Source organism: Bos mutus, chromosome 20 (genome assembly GCF_027580195.1).
Source record: "Bos mutus isolate GX-2022 chromosome 20, NWIPB_WYAK_1.1, whole genome shotgun sequence".
NCBI lineage: Eukaryota > Metazoa > Chordata > Mammalia > Artiodactyla > Bovidae > Bos > Bos mutus.
In genome coordinates this window covers 58,497,934-58,514,784 of record NC_091636.1, presented here as the reverse complement: position 1 = coordinate 58,514,784, position 16,851 = coordinate 58,497,934, and the positions used below count along the sequence as shown (strand labels likewise).

The 16,851-nt window shown below is 53.2% G+C and overlaps 1 protein-coding gene across 3 annotated transcripts in view; it reads left to right on the top strand.

The window, feature by feature from the left end:
* The window catches only part of TRIO (trio Rho guanine nucleotide exchange factor), a 363,874-nt gene extending 349,476 nt beyond the window's left edge, over positions 1 to 14,398 (top strand). For 2 of the 3 annotated variants that reach the window (XM_070357707.1, XM_070357708.1), the window contains exons 49-57: positions 834 to 1,081; positions 2,869 to 3,007; positions 3,981 to 4,008; positions 4,213 to 4,375; positions 4,656 to 4,777; positions 6,053 to 6,131; positions 8,079 to 8,279; positions 11,378 to 11,516; positions 11,989 to 14,398. In XM_070357707.1, the coding sequence (XP_070213808.1) occupies positions 834 to 1,081; positions 2,869 to 3,007; positions 3,981 to 4,008; positions 4,213 to 4,375; positions 4,656 to 4,777; positions 6,053 to 6,131; positions 8,079 to 8,279; positions 11,378 to 11,516; positions 11,989 to 12,537 (1,668 nt within the window). In that variant the 3' untranslated portion in view covers positions 12,538 to 14,398. Of the gene's footprint in view, positions 1 to 833; positions 1,082 to 2,868; positions 3,008 to 3,980; positions 4,009 to 4,212; positions 4,376 to 4,655; positions 4,778 to 6,052; positions 6,132 to 8,078; positions 8,280 to 8,816; positions 10,896 to 11,377; positions 11,517 to 11,988 lie in introns of those variants that run through there. The other variant, XM_070357709.1, reaches the window with a different exon arrangement.
* Positions 14,399 to 16,851: the final 2,453 nt, after the last annotated feature.

Here is a 16,851-nt window from a genome sequence, read left to right as displayed (position 1 = left end):
GATCTTGTTTAACTTTTGCAGTCTCACCTCATTGAGTTACTGAACCTTTATTGGGTGCCTGCTGCATGTCAGTCAGTATGATGGATACTAAGACACAGCACTGCCTCGAAGAGTTTGGGTCCCAATGGAACACCAAGATATGGGAAGATAGACTTTCCCACGCCAGGGATGTCCCTGAAACCTGAGTTATGGAGCTATGTCCACTGCTGCTCTGCCATGTTGAACATGCCCAGGACAGCAGCATGTCTTCAGGACCTGGGAATCATGCAAGCTCATAGGCGCACCACCCACCACGGGAAGCATAAAGGAGGCAGAGTAACTCTCCGTGAGAGCAGAGCAGTGCTTGGCTTACTCTTCAGTTATCCCACATTCTTCTTTTAGGAAGGAAAGAGGTGGAAAATGACTAAGGATGCAAGCAGCTTGGCACAATTTTGGAACGCGTTCTCAACACTTCATCTGCAAGTTTTGGAGGCTTTGCCATGATCTGCTCTGTCAGTGAGCTGAAGAGCTTACTCCTTGCAGTTTCTTAATTTAATGCTTTTTAAAACAAGTGTGATGGTCACAGTGACATAGACAGAACCCAGCGTGGCATTAACAGGAGGACGAGCCGTCCCTTTAACGGTGTAAGGAAGATGGACCTGAAATAATCAAGCTTCCAAAAGTAAAGTGTTTCGCCATCACTGTGGTCTTGTCGTTTTAGATTATCCTTACATTGCTTCTAGAGAAATCTTGATTGTCCGTTACTCGATTGTCAGCACGCGGACGAGCGCTTTGGCGTCCTCAGACCCCCTTTCAGTTCCGCTCTGCCTTTCTGTTCGTCTCTCCCCCTGCAGAGTGAAAGCAGCAGCGGTAGCAACATCTCCACCATGTTGGTGACACACGACTACACGGCAGTGAAGGAGGATGAGATAAACGTCTATCAAGGAGAGGTCGTTCAAATTCTGGCCAGCAATCAACAGAACATGTTTCTGGTGTTCCGAGCCGCCACTGACCAGTGCCCCGCAGCCGAGGGCTGGATTCCGGGCTTCGTCCTGGGGCACACCAGCGCAGTCATCATGGAGAACCCTGACGGGACTCTCAAGTGAGTAGGGGGGCAAGGGAGGGCTGAGCGCAGAAGAGGCCTCGGGGCCCTGGAAGGGTGATGCCCATTGAGAGAAAGATGCGCTGTGCTCTGCAGAGCAAGTTCAGGTCTAAGCGCCGTGTGGAACCACACAGTGACTGTGGGGTGGCGTGCACCTCTCAGACTTAACTCTGTTGGTGGTGGTGGCGACAGTGGTGTTCGGTCACTCAGTCGTGTCCGACTCTTTGCGACCCCACGGACTGCAACACACCAGGCTTCCCTGCCAATCACCATCTCCTGGAACTTGCTCAAACTCAGGTCCATTGAGTTGATGATGCCATGCAACCATCTCATCCTCTGTCGTCCCCTTCTCCTCCTGCCCTTAATCTTTCCCAGCATCAGGGCCTTCCAATGAGTTGGCTCTTCGCATCAGGTGGCCAGAGTATTGCTTCACTTTCAGCATCAGTCCTTCCAATGAATATTCAGGGTCGATTTCCTTTAGGATAGACCGGTTTGGTCTCCTCATTCTGATGTTTCTTTTAATCTGCATTCACACACACAGCTTTTTTAAGCTGCTAGATGGTATTTTAAGCTGCATGATGGTATTTTAGTTCCCAGAGGTCTTGGGTCGGGGGTGAGGACTTTCCACGGCCCCCTAACATACACCGGGTGTGCTGGGGCTGCATCAGTGAAGAACCTCATTCTGTAGCTGCAACTGAAGATCACAGGATGCTGTTACCATCAAGCCTTACATGTACCTGATTACTTCAGGCAGGAAACTTGGAACCAAATTTGCCGCATTGAACGTTACTGTAAAGAAGCCTGAATTCAGGTGCTGGTCTCCAACTCTGCCCTTCCCTGAGTCTCTCTGACGACAGGAGAAGCCAGCCAGGCAGTTTCTGGGAGTGAGAGCTGTACAGAGCTGCAGTTTGTAAGCCTCCAAAGACCAGACTTGCATTGATGGCGGTCACCTTCCCCTCCAAACATGGCTGTACCCCTGCAGCCATGTACCCTGTTCCCAGACTGGCCAGCATTCCAGCACTGTGCCCAAACCTCTGGGCTCAGCGCCCGCACCCCACGAGACATCCAGGCTTGAGTTCAGCCTACAAAGACCCCATCTCCCACGAGAGTCCCTTGCCCTGTTTTCCCTTGATGCATGGGAATATTTTATTCTAGTACGCCATTGAAGAATCCTATTTTATACTTGGTTTTCTCAAGAATATTCCCAGGCCGTGTTTTCAGGTTTTCCAGAGAAACCGTAGGGGGTGTGTGTGGTTGGGGAGTGGTTATCATGAACATAAGGAAACTGACTTATGGATCCTGGTGAGTTAAGATATGCACTGGGGCCAGCAGAAGACCAGTGGTGCAGGCGGAATGCTGGAGAATTCCTTCTCACTCGGGGAGGCTGGGCTTTTATCGTCCAGCTCAAGCCTTCAGCTGAGTGGCTGCAGGGCCAACCACACTACAGAGAGCAGATGACTTCACTCGACCAATTACAGTTTTAATCTCATCCGTAAACACCCGGATTAATGTTTGACCAAATATTTAGATCCCTTCAAGTTGATGCATAAAATTAGCCATCACAGACATCTTTATAGTTTAATCTTTAAAACTTGATTTACAAAGCTGTCGGTCTTAATCTGTGAGCATCGCAGAAAAGTTTTCCTTAGCAGAGATCACTGCTGCTAAAGGAATCTCAGTCGTCCTGTATCCGTATAAGACACTTCTCAGCTTCCCTGATGGTTCCAGGAGTCATTTACTGAACACCAGGAAGGCATAATACTAACAACACGTCGTTCTCCCCCTAGGAAGTCAACATCTTGGCACACAGCACTCCGCTTAAGGAAAAAATCTGAGAAAAAAGATAAAGACGGCAAACGGGAAGGCAAGTTAGAGAACGGTTACCGGAAGTCTCGGGAAGGACTGAGCAACAAGGTATCTGTGAAGGTGAGCATGGCGTCGCCAGGAGCCTGTGCACCTCAGGAGCGATAGGGGCTGGCCCTGGCCCGGGAGGAGGCATGGACCTGGTGCCCAGCCTTGCCCAGCAGTGACCCGCCTCCCTCTGCCCTGTGAGCAGACCCAAGGGGCTTTGTAGGGGGCTCATGGGGACAGAGTGGCACAGGTACGCTTAGGTGTCTGAGGAACCAGGTGCGTGGGTGTGCACCTCAGTGGGCATATGCCTGGCACAGGAAGAACGCTGCTGTGTTCCCAGTGACGTGTGAGTCCTTCAGTCATGTCTGACTCTGCGACCGCATGGACTGTAGCCCGCCAGGCTCCTCTGTCCATGGGATTCTCCAGGCAGAAATACTGGAATGGGTTGCCGCTTCCTCCTCCAGGGAAATCTCCCCAGCCCAGAGATGGAACCTGGTCTCCCACATTGCAGGCAGATTCTTTACCACGTGAGCCTCCAGGGAGACAGATTCTGGATCCTCAGAAGCAGACAGAGCACAGGGCGGCTGTGGCCCAGACCAGTGGTCACTGGCTGCAGTGAATTCCCTCGGCGGGTGCTCCAGCCCACATGACTCCTGTAATCAGATCACCTTAAACCTGTGTGGGTTTTGCCTGGAGAGCAAGGCAGCTTCTCCTGAGGGGAATTCAAGGCCCCAGCTCCAAGCTGTGCCTGTTCTACAGAAGGAGGGGGTCCAGGGACCCACAGAACTCAGCCCATAGGATGGCAAGAGGGAGCATCTCTGAGTTTTTGGTGTTTGTGAGTAGGAAGAAAAAACTACATTTGGATGACACGAAGCTTCCCAGTGCATTCAAAAGCAGTGGGAGTGTGGTCGATTTTGATTGATGCCCAGGCAAGCCACATCGTGTTTCCTCTTATCTTTCAAAAATAACTGCAACTCTGGAATGAAAGCAACATATCTCAAAATAGCTCATGTAACTGGTTAATAACCGTGTGATTTTTCCATTTCAGCTTCTCAATCCCAACTACATATATGACGGTGAGTCCTGTTCTTTTTCTTCTGGTGTTACAGAGCATAGGTCTGGGGAGCATTTGGGGACACTCGAGTTTATCCTGTGGACCCAGGTTTTCTCTGGAGCTCTGGGCCTGGGCAACATCTCAGGCCCAGAGGTTTGTTGGGGGAGGTTGGTGGGCACCAGGCCAGGGCCAGGTGTCTGGCCTCACTGACTCCTTTCTCACGCAGTTCCCCCAGAATTCGTCATTCCCTTGAGTGAGGTCACGTGTGAGGCAGGCGAGACCGTTGTTCTTCGATGTCGGGTTTGTGGCCGCCCCAAGGCCTCCATCACCTGGAAGGGCCCTGAACACAACACCTTGAACAACGATGGTCACTACAGCATCTCCTACAGGTGAGGGAGGCCCCCTCAGGGTCCGTGTGTCTGGCAGTGAGCATGACCTCGTTCCACCGGGACCCCCACGGTCAATTCCCTGGTTCACCTCGGCCCTGGGATGCCTCCCTTGAGGGGACGCGTTGTCCCTGGGTGGGCAGCTAGGGTTGGAATCCCACTTGAAATTGCCCATCAGCACTGAAGCTCCTTGATTCCTGTGACACCACAGGAGAGAGGCTGGGGGGCTGGCGTGGGGGTGGGGGCAAGCTTTGTGAACACCCTGGGCCCTCCCCTGCTGCAGCGACTTGGGAGAGGCCGCTCTGAAGATCGTGGGTGTGGCCGCCGAGGACGACGGCGTCTACACGTGCATCGCGGTGAACGACATGGGGTCAGCCTCGTCTTCAGCCAGCCTGAGGGTTCTAGGTGAGCTGTACCCCAGCCCCCCACACAGCCGACGTGTCCTGAAAGGCATGACAAGTCACCCTGGGGCTGCAAGGAGCCAGCCAGCCTCTGGGAGGGTGACCGCGGACAGGGGCGGCCCTCAGCAAAGGCTTCTGTCCACGGCCACTGAGCTCGTGAGCCTCTGACGCCAGCCTCCAGGTGGGAGCAAGGTGTTCTGTGCTCTTATAACTCAAAACACACTCTCGTCTCCAACTTCTCCCCTGTCCGAGTGTTCAGTTGATGCTTTGACTCTAAGAGGACCTATTCTGAGTTGGTCTCATGCAGAATGAAAAGAAAGGAAAGAGGGGAGTGTGGGTGAGCCCTGTGCAGGCTCTATGTGCATCCTAGACCCTACAGCCCTGCCAGAGGGTGTGTCCTCCCAGCCCTGAGCACAAGGCGACCCTGATGGGACTAATGCACTCCCAGAAAGGCCTGATCTCACTCCTCTGCTCAACTCTGAATTGCTGGAGGCAGAACCCGTATCTTAGGTCTTTTAGAATTTTTGTCGCACTTCATGTATGTAGATGCTTAGTGAGCAACCACATACCGCCTAATTCCCAGCTGCCGTTTCACAGGAGGCCTCCGTGCAATGCAGGGCAGCTGAGGTTTCTCTTGGGTCCTCCAGCCACACCAGCTATAGGCAGCTGCTTCCAGGAGTGAAAATTAAAGAATTAAATAAATTTTTTTAAAACTAAGAATAAATAGAAAACCTCCAAGGTGAATTGAGCCCAGGAGTGCTCTGTGTGTAGATAGTATGTAAAATGGTCTTAGAACTTTTATCCCCTGTATCTTAACCGCATACATTTAACCTAAAGTCAGAGAAAGGAAGGGTTTGTGTTTTCAGGTCATAGCATAAGAAAGAAAGGAAGGGAAAAACCTTAAGAACAAGCAGTGTTCTGATTTTTAAAAGGTGTCATAGAGATTATACAGGTGATTGTTTTTTAATAAGTCACTAGCACAAGGGAGTTTGGAGAAACAGAAGACTATTTATTGCAACAGGCTTACAGAAACGCGAATGGAAAGATAATGGAAAAGCAAGCGTGTGTTTATTTCCGTCACTTAAAGCCGTCTTTGTCTCAAACCAAGTCCCAGCACACACGCAGCGTGGACCTTATCCTTCTGACCCGTCTCCATACCCTCCAGCCTCAGTTCAGACCCTTACCAGCCCCTCCGGCCGCCGCGTTGAACGCAGGGCTCCAGTCTCCACCCAAGAGGCGTCCCGCTCACCAGGCTCAGGGAGATGCTCCTCTCTTGCAGGTCCAGGGAGTGATGGCATCGTGGTGACCTGGAAGGACAACTTTGACTGCTTCTACAGTGAGGTGGCCGAGCTCGGCAGGTACGGCAGCACACCCAGGGCCCTCCCAAGCCAGCGGCACGAGAGACAGAGCTCCGTAGGAGCACAGAGAGAGTTGGCATGTTCTGCCAGCAGTTGGAAGTTAGGCGTTTTGCATCTGGAATGTAACCGTTAACTGCCTTTCAATATTAAACACTGAGAAAGTAAGAGGACAGGTCCAGTGCAGGCACCCAGCAAGAGTTAAGGTGTCGTACCATGAGCCGTCCAGTGACGTGATGGAGTCGCTCCAGCTCTGCGTCCAGGGAGGCACTGGCTACGCCCCGTCCTCTGGGGAGTCCTGGTGAGAGTCGCTCAGACCCTTTCTGATGGGACATAGTTCGTGGAATCTCATTGAGGGAGGCTGAAGCTGCCCTTCAGGTCTCGGCGATGCCTGGAGATTTATAGCACGAACCAAGAGGGGGCATCGACCCAGAGGGGTGTTTCTCTGCAGATGGCAGCCAGGGCTTAGGCTGGCAGGACGTCATGTGGCAGGAGGGGGTCGGAAGCATGACTGCCCAGCTTGTCCGTTTTTAAAAGCTTCCCAGGAAGCCTCCCAGCAGCCGAGGGTACACCCCAGGGGCCTTTCCTGGGTGTATCCCTGGAGTGGCCAGCTGCAGGGATCTGTGCGCCAGCCTGTGTGGGTCAGCCTGATGTGTTGGTCAGTCGTCCGTCATGCCCATCAGTCCTGTCGCCACATGAGGCTCACCCCTGCTGTTCAGAGCAGCAACATACCACTTCATGCCACGTGCCCCTGACAAGGCAGTTACTCCCTTGGTCCCTCCTGGGCTCAGTCACCCGGCCACCCATGTGTCTGTGGCCTCTCTGCACATAGACGTCCACCCCAGGCTTCCTGATGTGATGGCAGAGCATCCCAGGAGCCAGAAGCAGGAGCTACAGCCTCTCAAAGCCCAACAGCAGCGCTCTCTCCATAGTCTGTGGACGGAGCCAGCCACCTGCCAGCTCAGATTCAAGGAGGAGAATAGACTCTACCTGTCCCTGGGAGGGGCTTCCTGGATGACGCTGGTGGTACAGAACCCGCCTGCCAATGCAGGAGACGTAAGAGATGTAGGTTCGATCCCTGGGTCGGGAAGATCCCATGGAGAAGGAAATGGCAACCTGCTCCAGTATTCTTGCCTGGAGAATCCCATGGACAGAAGAGCCTGGTGGGCTACAGTCCGTGGGTCGGACACGACTGAAGTGACTAAGCATGGCACAGCACGGTCTGTGGGAGGAGAAGCCCCTGGTAGCGTGCCCACCACCCCGTGTGGCGACAGAGGACTGATGGGCATGACAGATGACTGACCGGCACATCGGGCTGAGCCCCTCCCCAGTCTGCCCCCGGCCACAGTTACATCTGTCCCTCACATTCCCCGCCCTGAATCTCATCCCACCAGGACAGCAGGCTCAGACTTGAGGGCCCAGGGTCTTGTTACCTGGATCCCGCCAGGGTGCAGCTGAGGCTTCTCCAGGGTGGCTCATTGGGTGCAGCCCCAGAGACCATAGACTAGAGACGAGTGGGTTAGCTGCCCCACACGCAGTTGTAGGACAGACCTGGTGATGGCAGGAGGTACTGCTGGCCAGAGTCGGGGGCGTGGGGGACAGGAGCCGCTGACTAGGCCTTCCCACGCTTCTTCACACGGTAAGGAAAGGTCTCCGTGAGAGCAGAGGTGGAAGCTGCCTGGGCCGTCATGAGGTCCCTGCTGACAGAGGTCAGAGGGTGGAGAAGACACATGGCCACGTTCTCAGGAGGCGTCTGTCCCCAGGATGGGGGGACACAGAGTCACAGACGCGGGCAGCTCCCTTCAGGCCATCCTACGGCTGCAGCCCCTCTGCTGGAGGGGAGAGCAGGGCTGGGGAGGCCATGCGCGTCCAGTCCACCTGGGTTAACGGGGTCTTTCCTCCGTGACCCACTTGTGCACTCTGAGAGTGATCTTCCCACCTGCTTTCCAGGGGCAGATTCTCTGTCGTGAAGAAATGTGATCAGAAAGGCACCAAACGAGCCGTGGCCACTAAGTTTGTGAACAAGAAGCTGATGAAGCGTGACCAGGTCACCCACGAACTTGGGATCCTGCAGAACCTCCAGCACCCGCTGCTGGTGGGCCTCCTGGACACCTTCGAGACCCCCACCAGCTACGTGCTGGTCCTGGAGATGTGCGTACACGCTCTGCCCCGCCTCCCCCTGGCCCCCAGCCCCCCTCCTCCTGGCCCCCAGCCCCACCCTTCTGACCCCAGCCCCCCTCCTCCTGGCCCCCAGCCCCCCTCCTCCTGGCCCCCAGCCCCCCTCCTGCTGGACCCCAGCCCCACCCTTCTGACCCCAGCCCCCCTCCTCCTGGCCCCCAGCCCCCCTCCTCCTGGCCCCCAGCCCCCCTCCTCCTGGCCCCCAGCTCCCCTCCCCTGGACCCCTCCTCCTCCTGGACCCCAGTTCCCCCTCCCCAGACCCCCTCTCTCCCTGGACCCCAGGCCCCTCCCCTAGACCCCAGCCCCCTCTCCTGACCCACCTCCTCCTGGACCCCAGCCCCCCTTCCCTGGACCCCAGGCCCCTCCTCCTGGACCCCAGCACCCCCCTTCTTCTGGACCACAGCCCCCCTCCCCCTGGCCCCCAGCTCCCCCTCCCCCTGACCCCCCCCACCTTCCCTCCTCCTAGCCCCCAGCTCCAACACCAAGCGGTCTTGCTGTTTATTCTCTCAGAAGGATAGGAACTGGGATTTTAGAATTCACAGAACTTCTGAAAACATGTCTCCTATCAGAGTCCACAGTTGTAGAGCTTTCCACCGATACTAGAGGGAAGTATAGTCTTTGTATGAGCTGCTGATAAGGAGGCACACACCCGGGGGTCTCAGCCAGCCTCGTGATGCCACCGGCTTCCCTCGAGGCCAGACCTCTGCAGACCACACCCCTGCTCATGACCTTAGGCTGCCCTGATCCCGTGTGTCTGCCAGGCTGGGCGAGCCAGGCTGGGGGGCACCTGGAGCGGGCTGACTCAGACCTGCTCCTCTCTGCCGCTTCGGGCTCCCAGCTCAGGCCTGGGGCCTGTCCAGTCCCTTGCAGAGCTTGCCCGGCCCTGCAGGGGGTGCTTAGATGGGAGGGTGAGGTGTGCCTCGCTGAAGAGCGCTGTCTGGGGCGGTTGGGTCCCTATGACACATACCGGCCGTGTGTGCTTTCTCGGTAAACACGTGAGTCGTTTAAAGATAAGGAGTGTGGAACTTAAAGATAAGGAGTGTGGAACTTAAGACCGGGGAGCTGGCGTCCTCCGCCAAGAGCAGCTCTGCCCCCGGGTTATTCAGCAAAGTCCGCAGACGTCTTGCTGTCATTGCTTGACATCCCACGACAACACAGGACACAGAGACACAGAATCACTGGCCCAAAGTGTCCGTAAAGCCAAGATGGGAGCCCAGCCCCTAGAATGTTCTGGTCTCTCTGAAACACCTCGTCGCTGAGCTTTACTTAGATTCCCGTTACTGCTTTTTAGAGGGAGTTCACTTCATACACTCGCTTGGGTTTATGACTTCACTTCCATTGGCCCAAGCAAACCTCTTGCACCGCCTCCTATTCCCGAGGCGCTGTGGGAAGCGAGTGTCTCAGAGCTGGCCGGCGGGGCCCTGCTCCTCACTGGCAGGGCTCCCGCGGGGCCCTGCTCCTGATTTTCCATTGGTCGTGTTTCCTCACAGACGCGCTGCCCCGGGCCCAGGTCCGGCCTCGGCCCCCCACCCCAACCCCCCAGGAGTCTCCCCGCCCCAGGGTCCCACTAGAATGTCACCGTGGGCCTGTTCAGCCCCCTCGCTGGCCCCACAAACCTCTCAGATGGCGGAGGGAGCAGGCCGGCCCTCCCTAGCCTCCCCTGGCACCATGTCCTGGGCAGAGGGCGCGTCAGTGGACCTGGGCCCGTGGCCTCGGCTCCTGGCGAGTCTCAGCTGCCTGAAGGGCTGTTGCAGGGCTCAGGTGGTGTCCTGGTGGAGACCTGGCCCCTGTGGGCGCTCAGGACCTGGGAACGTGCCTTCTGGCTGTAGAAGCTTGAGGCCTAACAGCCTCTGCTCAGCTACTCCCAGGGAAGACAAAGAGGCCTAGGCTCCTTGTCAGAATCTCCTGCAAACCCTGATTCCGGTTTAAATTTGCACTGCATTCAGCTGTCATTTCTTTCCACGGGAATACTAAATGGTTGGGCCTCATCATACTATTAATAGGATTTATTTTCATAACAAGCTACTTACTACCGAAGTTCCCTTGATTACATGTCATTACTGGACATGTAATCATGATCAGCCAATCATGTTAGTTGGCTGATCTTCCTGTAAATTTCTGTGTTACAAAGAGACAACAGCTCAGCCCGGTGTTCAGAGAGGCTGGAACCAGACCACCTCCTTGCAGTTCCAGTTTCCTTTATGAGCTGTGTGACTTTGGGGAAGTTAATGCCTTCCCTGTGCCTCAGTTTCCTCATCTGTATGAAAGAGGGACAATAAAACACTCTTCCCAGAGAGCTCTCGTGAGGACTAAGCGAGTGGTAGAAAGCATTTAGTCCCTGGCACAGGGCAACTCTGTATAAGGGTTCTTTAAAGTTAAAAGACTAATTTCACAGCAGGCCAACTCTGAGTCCAACGTGAAGCCCACTTTATTTATATTCTCTCATTTAGCCGTCACGTCCCCCATTTTACAGTTGATAAGACTGAGGCTGGGGAGGTGGTCTCACGTTATTCCCTCCCCAGCAGAGTACTTACTGTGTGCCAGGCAGTCGCCCAGGTCATGTGCTCAGATCCAGGGAGCAGGTCTGAGTCCAGCCTGCTGGGGTGGGGGGGGCAGAGGGGCCTGGGTGCGCCTATCTGCTGGGGTGGGGTGGGCAGAGGGGCCTGGGTGCGCCTATCTGCTGGGGTGGGGTGGGCAGAGGGGCCTGGGTGCGCCCGTCTGCTGGGGTAGGGTGGGCAGGGGGGCCTGGGTGTGCCCGTCTGCTGGGGTAGGGTGGGCAGGGGGGCCTGGGTGTGCCCATCTGCTGGGGTGGGGTGGGCAGGGGGCCTGGGTGCGCCCATCTCTGCTACCAGCTCCCTCTGTGGGTTCCGGGTGCTTTGCTCCCCACTCGCCTCCATGATGAGGTTAAGAAGGCATCACCCTGTTGATCCTGCGCTGCCTCCGGGTAGAGGTGTGGTCCCCAAGCGTTGCTTGGACATTGACAGCGGGGTGTGGAGGTGACACGTGCGTCGTGGTCGCTCTAAAGTGACCAACTGACCCTGTAACGTGGCCGCACACCCTTCCCTCTGCAGGGCTGACCAGGGACGGCTCCTGGACTGCGTGGTGCGGTGGGGGAACCTCACGGAGGGGAAGATCCGGGCGTACCTGGGGGAGGTTCTGGAAGCCGTGCGATACCTTCACAACTGCAGGATAGCGCATCTGGACCTAAAGGTGAGCGGGGTCCCAGGGACGGGAATGCCGGGCGACCTCAGCGCATCCATGTGGGACACGATGCCCGCTCCTGGGCCCTCCTCTGAACCCGGGCCAGGAGCTCCCGGGGACTGGGAGAGATGCAGGGGGTGGGAGATGGGAACGCGGATGTCTAATCTCTGCTCTAGAGTTGGCTTTTCAGTAACGTAAACAAACCGGAACATAGTAGACAAACGTGAGATCTGCAGGTAGTTCATAGAGTTCCTGGGGCGGGACCAGGGCGGGGTGACGGAGGCAAGGAGGCACAGTGTCGCCGTCGATGCCAGGAAGGAGAGTGAATCCCAGGCTTTGTACGGGGGCAGCCCTCGGAAGTTCCAGACCGGAACGAGTCCGTTTCCCACGTGAACAGTCGACCGTGTAGATTCCTGGAGAGCTCCAGCCCAAGAGTGGGGTGGCGGGAGTCCCCTGACGGCTGTTTTATCCTGTCTCCCAGCCTGAGAACATCCTCGTGGATCAGAGCTCAGCCAAGCCGACCATCAAGCTGGCTGACTTCGGAGATGCCGTCCAACTCAACACGACCTACCACATCCACCCATTGCTGGGGAACCCCGAGTTCGCGGCCCCCGAGATCATCCTGGGGAACCCGGTCTCCCTGACCTCAGACACGTGGAGCGTGGGCGTGCTGGCCTACGTGCTTCTCAGCGGCGTGTCCCCCTTCCTGGACGACAGCGTGGAAGAGACCTGCCTCAACATTTGCCGCCTGGACTTCAGCTTCCCAGAGGACTACTTCCAAGGAGTGAGCCAGAGGGCCAAGGACTTCGTGTGCTTCCTACTGCACGAGGACCCCGCCAAGCGCCCCTCGGCTGCGTCGGCCCTCCAGGAGCGGTGGCTGCAGGCGGGCCACGGCCACGGCAAAGGCGCGGGCGTCCTCGACACGTCCAGACTGACCTCCTTCATTGAGCGGCGCAAACACCAGAACGACGTTCGACCTATCCGTAGCATGAAAAACTTCTTACAGAGCAGGCTTCTGCCTCGAGTTTGACCTGTCTTGAAGTCCTTTCTCATTCTCTTTCACCTGCCAATCAGCCGTTAAGTCTGACTTTGTTTATTTTTTTTTGGAAGAGAAAACAACAAACCGACGACGACGTAAGCAGTCCGCTGCCCGATTGTCCCGTCGTGTGACACCGCGTGCGTTCCCGAGCGAGCCGTGCTCTGCAGCTGCCTGGGACTCGGGCCACAAGCCCTGCGGGGTGTGGGGGGAGGGGTGGAGGCCTTCTGGAACACTCTGCGAGAGCGGAGACAGCGTTGCTGAGTCACAGTCTTTTATTCAGGTTTCTGCAAAAAAAAAAAAAAAATTTTAAAAATAAAAAGAAACTTTTTTAAACGAACACGAATAGCATTTTGCAAATTGAAAACATTTTCCAGGATTTATTCAAGGAAACAAATGCCTATGTTCAACCACTGGTGTTAACGAACAAAACAAGATACTGGACACCTCTGGGGAAGAGCCCCCACCCTACCCCCAGCGGCGGCCTCGTCCAACTCGGGGGTCCCCCTGGCTCTGAGCTTTTTCCAGCTGCTCCGTCTGTGTGCCTCTCGCCAGGACGCCAGACTGGGCTTCTGAAATGTGCATTCAACCTCAAACTTTTGCATAAAAATAGAATGAATCGTTTTGCTCTGATGAAATGTAGGCCTTACTTGTACATAAGACTGGTCCTGCCTTCGGTCTGCCCTTTCCCTTCACCCCTGCCTTCCCGCCCACCGCCCGGGGCTTCCTTTAGGAGGGGTCCAAGGGGTCTGCCCATCCGCAAGGAGGTCAGGTTGGGTCCTGCCCTGCTACCCCCTCCCCACCCCCGCGTCCCACCCCCTAAGCCGTCAATCAGATTGTTGAGCAGTATACAGTCCGATGAAAATACTGTAAATGCGCTCATTGGGGTTTGTTTTTTTGTTTGGTTTTTTTTTTTGGTTTTATTTCATATCATGTGCAATGTTGTGGCTTTAACATTTTATGCAACTATTTATGAAGACCTCTGTTGTACCTGTAATAAATATATAGAAAAAGCACATATTCGTACAGTGAGATTTATGGTTTTTGTGCGTGTGTCGGGGGCGGGGTGGGGGGTGGGGTTCGTAGCCCTGTGCCATCGGTTCAAGGAGACAACTCTTGGTGAAATTTGTCAGTTTTGAGGACTGTAAAAAGTGATTTCATACTCTGAATATAAAACTGGATAATAGGGTAATGTTTTAAATTTTATTATTCTATTATTCAGAATGCCAAAGTATTATTTTTTTTCCCAAAATCAGTCTGGACATTTCCTACTTTTTAGACTTTTTGACATTCAACTTTCTGTACAAAAATTGGCTGGATTTTGAGCTTTTGGTAAGAAATAAAAGCCAGTTAGGCACCAGCCGCCTCGAGGCTGGATTTGGTGTCTGTGGCACTGTAGAGTGGGAGGCCCTCAACAAAAGACGCTGGGCTTCTGGGCACGCTTGAATTTTTCTGGATGTCTTTTTATCTTTGTTGTGTGAAATACACTTAAAAGACCAGCCCGCTTCCCAAGCCAGCCAGACACCTGGGTCTTCAGCCATAAACTGGCATAGTTCAAGCTTTGCAGCTTCCAATGTATTTTTATTTATTCTTTTGTTGAATTTTCGTTTGTTTGTTCCTTGTAAAATTGTACAGAAACTTTTTAAAAGAAATTGGATTCAAAACTGGATGTGTATTCGTAACCTCACAACTTTTATTTGTGTATTGTTTCTTTTTATTATTTCAGTTAAAATTTTACATTATTTTGCATGTATATTTCTTTGTACAGAGACCTTACATGTTTACACAGTATGATGTGATGTAAATATTTTATTTTGCCATCAGTTATTTTAAAAAATTAAACATATTTGCCTGATGTTTGTGTTAGAGCTTTTCTTTGAATTGGTCACTGTTGAATCAAAAAGAGATGGATGAGGGAAACCCTGAAGGGAAGGCCTCTGCTGAGTCAGGAGTGGGCGTGGGGAGAAGAATACTCTGGATTAGGAACCCACTGTAGGCCACATCCAGAAAAGGGTGTCTGGTGAGGCTCCTGCAGAGTGGTTCACAGCCCAGACTCAGAAGAGACCTACCTGCCTGTAACCCAAAACATCAGCTGACTGTTTACGGAGAAGCTGTGCCTGTCCTGGTTAGAGTAACTAAGACACCCCTTGTTCTTAATGAGCACAGAATCCGAGCAAAGGAAAAAGCTGTTGCATGCTGGCCACAGAAAGCAAAACTAACATTCAGATGGATTTAAGAACTTGAAGGGCTTCCCAGGTGGCACCAGTGGTAGAGAAACCGCCTGCAGATGCAGGAGACTTAAGGGACACGGGTTCGATCCCTGGGTCAGGAAGATCCCCTGGAGGAGGGTACGGCAACCCACTCCAGCATTCTTGGCTGGAGAATCTACAAAGTCCACGGGGTCACAAAAAGTCGGACATGACTGTAGTGACTTAGCACATGCACAAGGACTTGAAACACTTAGGTTCAAGCACCTGAATTAAGAGCAAGCCCAAGAATCCGTGTCTGCAAAGACTCCCCAGTGGTGGCTTCTGCCTGCCCCTGACATCAATCTCTATCATCTCTCTTGCTTTGATTCCTTTCTGCTGCCTTTTTGAATCGTTCCCCCTGCTATGCTGACTTTTTCCTTGGCATACTAAAAAGATTTTACTTTGCATCTGTTTCCTAAAATCCTGGAGTTAAGACAATGTGTGAGAAGATGACACTTGTGCTAACCCACGTCCGGGCACGGGGAACAGGCTCTCCCAGAGGTGTGTGTGCTTCCTCCTGGTTTCCCGGGGCCAGTAATGTTCTGTGGGCTCCAGAGGACGGAAACGCAGGGTCAGTTCTGACACACAGCTCAGTGTCAGGCCTTGGAGGGAGTCCTGTGGCTACCATGGGCTGCCACAGCAACAGGAGGGAGGCTGGACTCTGCTGTTTTCCAGTCAGACACCTGCTGGAGGAAGTAGTCATGCCTGTGAGTTAGCAAACATCGCACCAGGGCGGTGTGGCCCGTCATGATCACTACCTAGATTTCTCAAATAGCAAGGTGTTATTCTGCCTGATGCGAACAGCCAACTCATTGGAAAATACCCTGATGCTGGGAAAGATTGAAGGCAGGAGGAGAACAGGGTGACAGAGGATGAGATGGTTGGATGACATCACTGACTCGACGGACATGAGTTTGAGCAAGCTCCAGGAGGTGGTGAAGGACAGGGAAACCTGGTGTGCTGCAGTCCATGGGGTCACAAAAAATCGGACACGACTGAGCAACTGAACAACAATTCTGCCTGTTACTAATTATATATAATTTTTAAATCCCAGCATTTTCATTAGCCCTAGAAAAAAAAAATTTGCCAGTATTTTCATGCAATAAATTATGCCAAAAATCATAGCAAGTCACATCCAAAAAATCTTTGACAGGTTTAGACCATTGGAAGGAAAAGTCCATTCAACTGTACATTTTTGAGACATAGCTGTAGAGACAAAGAGTTTGTGGGATTGATAGGTTGTTCTGTGTGTGAGTGTGTGTGATTTAACCTACAAGGTTAACCCTTGTATCACTAGGTAACATATCCTAGTCTCTCTAGTAATTTTCTTTGATAATCTGCTTCATCTGATATTAATGTAGTTCACTCCTGCTTTTTTTATTTCATTTATTTATTTACTTTCGGCTGTGCTGGGTCTTCACTGCTTGGTGTGGGCTTTCTCTAGTTGCAGTGAGTGAGGGCTACTTTGGTTGAGGTGTATGGGCTTCTCATTGAAGTGGCTTCTCTTGCAGCACACAGGCTCAAGGGTGTGAGGTCTTCAGTAGCTACAGCTCGTGGACTCAGTTGTTGGGACTCCTGGTCTCTAGAGCACAGGCTCGACAGTTGTGGCACACAGGCTTAAGTTGCTCCTCAGCAGGAGGGATCTTCCTGGACCAGGGATCAAACCAGTGTCTCCTGCGTTGGAGGGCGGATTCTTTACCACTGATCCAAACGAAGCCTTTTTTTTTTTTAAGTTAAAAGTTTGCATGGTATAACTTTTTCCATCCTTTAACTGCTAACATACCTATATCATTGTACATGAGTAGATTTCTTACAGATGACATATAACTGGATCGTAGTTTTTAATCTACTGCCCATTTCTTTTTTTAGTGTACTTAGAGTACTTGTATTTAATGTAATTAGTGGTAAAAGGAAGGCTTATGCCCACATTTTTATTTTTTGACTTATTTTTCTCTGGTTTCCATTTGTGTTTTCTTTTGCCTGCCTTCCTGTGGGTTGCCTGAGCACTTTTAGAATTCCATGTTGATTTATCTCTGCTGATTTTTGAATATATCTCTCT